Source organism: Coenobita brevimanus, chromosome 46 (genome assembly GCF_032717465.1).
Source record: "Coenobita brevimanus isolate Jiangsu-jjx chromosome 46, ASM3271746v2, whole genome shotgun sequence".
Taxonomy (NCBI): domain Eukaryota; kingdom Metazoa; phylum Arthropoda; class Malacostraca; order Decapoda; family Coenobitidae; genus Coenobita; species Coenobita brevimanus.
In genome coordinates this window covers 11,109,944-11,117,443 of record NC_136999.1, presented here as the reverse complement: position 1 = coordinate 11,117,443, position 7,500 = coordinate 11,109,944, and the positions used below count along the sequence as shown (strand labels likewise).

Sequence of the window (7,500 nt, the reverse complement as noted above, 5' to 3'; positions counted from 1 at the left end):
GTTTCTCCTCTCCAACACTTACCTCCTTTCTCTCCGTTACTTCTCTATCCCCCAAGGACTTACCTCATCTCGCTCTCCATTTCAAACCTGCCTCTCCAGCACTTCTTTCTTTCTCTTTCTTCATACCTTCCCATCCCCCTCTTCTCTCCATCACTTTTATCCACTTCAACTACTTTCATCTCTCTTCCCCTCCAGCATTCCTTCTTCCTCCCTCACAGGCACCCTCTCCTTCTCCCTCACTCCCCTTTCCTCCATCACCACCTACCTCCCCAATACTTCCTTTCCCTTCAGCACTTCTCTCCTCTTCCCTCTCCAGCGCCTTGCCTTTCTCTCTAACATCTCTTCCTTCACCCCACCCCTCTCTTCCGCCACCCCAAGCCTCTCCTGTGCCCCTGAGACTCCGCTGATGAGCCTCTGTCAGATCATCAGTGTGAGGGTACTTCACCTTTATCCCACTGCGAGGCTTCCCCTAGTGTCTGCTTACGTAACGGTAAGTTTGTTGATGCACAGAAGACCGAATATTCTGGGTCGTACACCGTGTCGAAGTCTGGGTGCGTTCTTTGTCACTCAGGTACAGAGAAACAATTACCTTCCAAGTTCCGCCTCCAGAAAACTAACAACCAGTGAAAAACAATGAACACTCTATCATTATTGGTGCGTGACTCCAATGCTTCGATTTTTCCGCTATGTATGTCAAACTTTAGGAATATACTTGTCTCTCTCTCTCTCTCTGTACTTAAATACAAAACTGACTGGGGAAAAGCGCCTGCGTTTGTCATACAGGTACGTGGACTGTGTGTCTTACCTGCCATACAGCTTCTTGTATGCCAGTTTACTTTTGCGGATCATATGATGTGGAAAAGCTGGGGTGTTTTCCTTGTCCTGTTTTGTTGGTTCCTCTATGCACCGTCAACCTACTGTTATAGGCTGTATTTTTTCCATCAAGGCTACTGTCAGGTATACGGTGCACCCTTTCGTTATGCAGCTTAAACAAACTAATACAACTATTTCTGGCACAAATAAACAGAACCTGAAACTACCAAACAAACACAAACTCACTCACTCACTATCAACACCCGTCACGAATACTGTTGCCTCTTGTCTGTTCATCCTTAACATCCACATACTAACAAATAATGCTATCACTATGAAACACACACAGACATTTAAAGTCTACTCCAGAAGAAAAAATAACATTCAAATAACGTAACACAATCCGGAACTACCACACTAACATGCATAAAGGAAAGAAGAGTGATAAAAAATAACAGGAAAAACAGGTGAAACAGGAAGAGAGGAGGGCAGACACAGAAAAAAATAAAATAAAAGTGAAGGTGAAGCAAGAAGTATTCAGCACTACATCAAGTGAGCGGATGATAGTCGCTACTGCCTCTAAATGCTCGATGATAATATTGTCTGAAATCCTGTACGCATTAAATAAACAAAAACAATATTATACCTCCAGATACTATAGATAATAATAGTCTCAATATTCCCCACCCACACTGATGGAGCTATAAATGATATTACACCCAGATATTCTTCATGATGAAACTCAAAATTCCCACCTGTAAAAATAAAAGTAAAAAAATATATCACACCTCCAGATATTCTCCATGATAATACTATCAACATTCCCCACCTTCATTAACGTTACTACAAAAAATATTACTGGTTCATATCATTCATTCATCCCTGCACCTGTGACTGATAAATAACTAGGCTAATTTGAGTATTGAAATAAATGTGCCTGTTTGTATTGCCGTGTGTGTGTGTGTGTGTGTGTGTGTGTGTGTGTGTGTGTGTGTGTGTGTGTGTGTGTGTGTGTGTGTGAGAGAGAGAGAGAGTTTGGTTTAATCTCTAGTCCTCTCTCTCTCTCTCTCTCTCTCTCTATAGATATACAGTATATATATATATATATATATATATATATATATAGATAGATAGATAGATAGATAGATAGATATAGATATATATATATATATATATATATATATATATATATATATATATATATGAGAGAGAGTGAGTTTGGTTTAATCTCTAGTCCTCTACATATATATATATATATATATATATATATATATATATATATATATATATATTATGCTAGGAAGAAGGAACCAAAGGCTGTTCCCTCCAAGAGAAAAACAAAACACGAGACATCCAATTTCAAGATCCGATCATTTCGAGATGCCTGGACACACTGCGTTTGAAAGACTGGACATCACAACTAGCAGGAGATACAGACAGAGGGAGCCAGTTCCAGAGCTGAACTGTTGCATAAATGAAGGACTGGGAGAAACGGGGTGCTAAGCGCCCGTCGCTGAGGTGGAGGGATGCAAGCAGACCGTTCAGAGGAGCAGTGACCATTAAAGCAGCGATAGAAAGAGATAACGATGCAACAATGCGGCGAAGAGACAGAGGTTGAAGGGAGCCAGTAAGAGGAGGAGAGTTAATGAGATGAAAAGCTTTTGACTCCAACCTGCTGAGAAGAGCTGTAAGTGGGGAGCCTACCCACACGTGACAGTTATACTCTACAAAGGGGCGGATAAAACCCGTGTATAAAGTCAACAACTGTGCAGGGGTAAAGAAGGAACGGAGTCGGCTTTATACACCCAATCTCTTGGAACCAAATTTTACAAGAGCTGTAATATGATCTCTCCAAGATAAGTCCCGAGTGAATGAAACCCCAAGCATGTTCAAGGATGATGCAGGATTAAGCAGAATATTATTAAACATTAGTGGGTTCTTCTGTGGAAGATTCTGTCGGGTTGATAGGTGTAAGATTTGAGTCTTTGATGCATTAAAAACAACAAAATTATTTTTATCCCAGTCAGAGATACGAGCCAAGTCAGACATTAGGTATGCCATACCCTCATCCCTTGTTTGTTGAAGTAACTGCTGAGATGGATGTTGCGGGAACCGAATGGAAAGGTGAAGGGTGGAGTCATCAACGTACAAGAGGATAGGGTTAGACGCACAGCTCAGAAGGTTATCAATGAATAAGAGGAAGAGAGCTGGTGATAGGACAGAGCCCTGAGGAACACCACTGTTCATAGATCTAGGAGAAGAACGATGGCCGTCTACAACAGCAGCTATAGAACGACCAGAAAGGAAGCTAGAGATGAAGGCACATACAGACGGATAGAAACCGTAAGAGGGCAGTTTGGAAATTAAAGATTTATGCCAGACTCGATCGAAAGCCTTTGAGATGTTAAGTGTAATGGCAACGCTTTCGCCAAAGTCCCGAAACGAGGATGACTAGGAGTCTGAAAGATAGATGAGAAGACCGCAAGTGGAGCGTCCCTGACGGAACCCATACTGACGATCAGAAAGAAGGTTGTGATAGGAAATATGCTTTAACATTTTTCTATTAAGAATTGGCTCAAAAGCTTTTGAGATACAGGATGTTAAAGGAATTGGACGATAGTCTGAGGGTTGGGAATGGTCACCCTTCATTGGGACTGGCTGAATAAGAACAAACTTCCAGCAAGAAGGAAAGACACAAGTTGATAGACAAAGGCGAAAGAGTTTATCTACAGTAGGCAGGGTGTAAGCACAGAAGCACAGTTCTTGAGGACAACAGGAGGGACTCCATCAGGTCCATATGCCTTGTTAGTATTGAGGCCTGTGATGGCAGAAAATACATCAGCTGAAGAAATTTTAATGTCAGCCATGAGGAAGTCTGACGGGGGAAGTGATGGAGGAACAGCATCGGAATCGTTTATGGAGGAATTGGAGGAGAAAGTCTGAGCAAAGAGATCTGCTTTACCAGTAGAAGAAAGAGCTACAGAACCAACAGAGTAGAAGAGGAGGGAAGGGTGATGAGGTAAAGTTGTCAGAAAGGTTTTTGGCAAGGTGCCAGAAGGAGCAGGAAGAATTCGAGTTGGAGAGCTGAGACCATTTAGTACAGATGAAATTATTTTTAGCAGAGCAAAGAACAGACTTAGCACGATTCCGGGCAGAAACATAAAAAAAGATGTGATTCAGGGGTGGGCTGGCTCCAGTACCTTTTATTGGTATATATATATATATATATATATATATATATATATATATATGAAAATGGACTAAATTATTCCTCCCCATCTCTCTCTCTCTCTCTCTCTCTATCATTTACTGCACCTGTTCTGATCTTCCTACTCTACGTTCCCTCCCCTCTCTTTCATTTTTCTCCATCTCCCTTTAACAATCGTAACTTCATCACGCTATCTCCCCCACCTCTCTCTCTCTCTCTCTCTCTCTCTCTCTCTCTCTCTCTCTCTCTCTCTCTCTCTCTCTCTCTCTCTCATATTCACAGGCAGTCACTGTTCCTCCTCCATACTCTCTACCCCTTTATTGCACTTCCCTCTCTCTCAACCCTTTCATCCAACTTTGTCACCTTAGCTCTCTCTCTCTCTCTCTCTCTCTCTCTCTCTCTCTCATTCACACACACACACACAACGTCCTACAGATCTCCCTTCTCCTCTTCCAATTTTTGCTACTCTCTCCTTGTTCCTCCTCGTCCTCGTTCTTCCCCTCTCCCCTTTCTCCTCCACCCCATGCAACGATAACATCATCTCCCCTAACTTTCCCCTTCCTCCCCTATCCTTCTCTACATCTTCTCCTTCCTACCCCTTCCTTGCCCTCCCCTCTCCTCCCCTCCCTCTCGGAATCACCCTCCTCTTCCTCCCCATCTATCAAATTATTCCTCTTCCTTCTCCCCTTCCTCCTTCTCCTCTTATACACACGCCTTTCCCCCACCAGAACCACTCCTTCCCTTTCCTCTTTCCCATTCCCCTTCTTTTCTTTTCCCCTCCTTTCCCCTCCTCTTCCTCCCTCTTCCCTTTTCTCCTCTTCCTCTCTCCCTCTTCCTCTCCCTCTCCCGTCTCTATCTTTAACGCCCTCCTTTCCTCTCCCTCTTCTTCTTTTCTCTTCCCCTCACCCCTTGCCATTTCCCCTCTGACATCCCTTCCCCTCACCCAAACAGCCAGAACACAACCCCCACCATGACTAAGTTGACGTCGTGCTCACTAGGTCAGGGTTGTTGTGTGGTGAGCGACAAGACGAGAGAGAGAGAGAGAGAGAGAGAGAGAGAGAGAGAGAGAGAGAGAGAGAGAGAGAGAGTCTGTGTGGGCGTGTTTGTTTGTATTTGTTTAAAAAAAAAAAACCCTGTCAATTGTCATGACCAGTGTTGAGTGCAAAAATGTGTGTGTGTGTGTGTGTGTGTGTGTGTGTGTGTGTGTGTGTGTGTGTGTGTGTGTGTGAGAGAGAGAGAGAGAGAGAGAGAGAGAGAGAGCGAGCACCCACAATATACAAAAAGCATACGCCAACATAAAACTCATTGGCCTGGTTGGAAATGTGTGTGAGTGTAGATGAACAGTGTAGCGTTTGGAAATGGGTGAGGGTATAGCAGTGTGTGAATGGTAATGGTTTGCAATACTAGGACAAATAATGGCAAGGATACTAATACAACTACACTACTACTAATACTACAACCACTGCTCCTACCATTATTACTACTACTATTACTACTACTACAACCACCACCACCACCACTACTACTACTATCAGTTGTTATCTACCTTGCTATTGTTATTACGCCTCATGCCTGTCGATAAACTCTACGGAAATCACTCATTATATTTACCTTCCTCCTACTACCATTTTTCCTTTTTCAATTTTTTAACAGAAATTAAGAAAAAAAATCCATAAACCAGATCTCTTTTTTTTTTTTTTGACAAGATAAAGAGGAAGGAAAAACAAATTAAATTTAAAAAATCTAAACACCAGATTCCCTCTCATAATAAAAAAAAATCAAAATACTGTACTGTTAATCACCAATTCTATTATTTACCTTACCTGTATTTCTAGTATTATTCTTCCTCACACCTTTCCTATCAGGCTCGTATTCTGGGCAGTTAAGGAACCTCCCTAACACCTTTTCCTTACCGATTTATTCTGGATACGGTGGGCTAATATCGTTTTGTAGGTTATTTATCCAGAGTATGGTGATATGACAATGATTTAACACAGAAGAGGACGGCAGGATGTAATAAGAAATATAAATCGCTTAGGAAGAGGTGTTAGGGAGCTTCTTGAACCGACGAGAATACGGGGTTTAATTAATTTTCTCCACCATAATCGTGTTGGCAAATAAATAAATAAAAATAAAATAAAATAAAATAAAAACATACTTCGAATATCACTGAAGAAAAAAAATAATATGAAAGGCGAAAAGAAATAAAAATCCATAAGAAAAAAAAAAGTGTGATTGGATAAAGAAAATGTGAGAGAATTGAGAGAGAAGGAGCGAGGTGGAGGGAGTGGAAGAGAGTGAGTCATAAATAGGAGTCATGAGACGGAAAGGGAGCGTGTGAGTGAATTACGAGAGAGAGAGAGAGAGAGAGAGAGAGCAGCTCAAAAGTCACACATTAAATCTTATTACACTCAGAACAAACTTGAACAAACTTTAAGAATGTGTGGAGAGAAGATGAAAGCATTCCTTGAGAGAGAGAGAGAGAGAGAGAGAGAGAGAGAGAGAGAGAGAGAGAGAGAGAGAGAGAGAAACACTACTCACCAGATATGAAAATCGGTTTTTTCGTCTGATAAAACACAACACCAGGAGGCCAGTCAGGATCAGCTGGAAAAAAGAAAGAAACAAAGGCTGAATTAGAAGACATAAACATCACATACAACTAACACATTACCAATATACCAAATACAGATAAGAAATGATAGACAACTATTTCTATCTATCCACCTTTATCTATCTATCAATCAATCGATCGCCATGATATTACAAAAACTTAACACATTCGTACACCAAGAGCACATTACATAGATATCAGTTATGAAATAGATAAATGCACACAAAAGGTTATCAGTGAAGAAACTAATTGTTGTGAAGGGTTTGTCTTCAAGGCGAACACACACACACACACACACACACACACACACACACACACACACACTCTCTCTCTCTCTCTCTCTCTCTCTCACACACACACACACACACACACAAAACGGCAGAGCAGCAATTAAAGTCTTGGGAAATCACCCGCCATGTTTCACTTACACAATCCTCATTATCCTTGTTCAAGCCAAATTAAATGATGAAAGAAAATGATTAAAAACGATATATTCAACTGATATAAGAAGCGCTTCCCTGAAAATCTGATATGTGATAATCTGTCCCGCAAGGCCTGATGTAGGAATGAAAGCGACGAAAAAAAAAAACGAAATAATTGCCTCAGAATACAGTGTTATCCGATGAATGTGATTTTTTTTTTTCCTTTGCCACTTCTGAGACAAAAGTATTTCAAGGTGAGACATTAACACCAGTTTAAATACACAAATACCTTTCTGCCATGTGCTAAATCCTCACAGAGTTTTAAAGATTTCAGAGCTATATTTCATCGCCTCACTGAAAATTTTTTAAGTTTATACTAAAATGCTGCTGTACTAAAATCATCATCATCAACAACAACAATAAGAATAACACCAACAGAGTGAGTA

The 7,500-nt window shown here is 41.1% G+C and overlaps 1 protein-coding gene across 1 annotated transcript in view; it reads right to left on the bottom strand.

The window, feature by feature from the left end:
- Nucleotides 1–7,500, bottom strand: part of LOC145398808 (uncharacterized) — a 102,895-nt gene that overhangs the window by 56,060 nt on the left and 39,335 nt on the right. Inside the window, exon 3 of the mRNA XM_080271617.1 lies at nt 6,563–6,625. Within this exon, the coding sequence (XP_080127743.1) occupies nt 6,563–6,625 (63 nt within the window). The remainder of the gene's footprint in view (nt 1–6,562; nt 6,626–7,500) is intronic.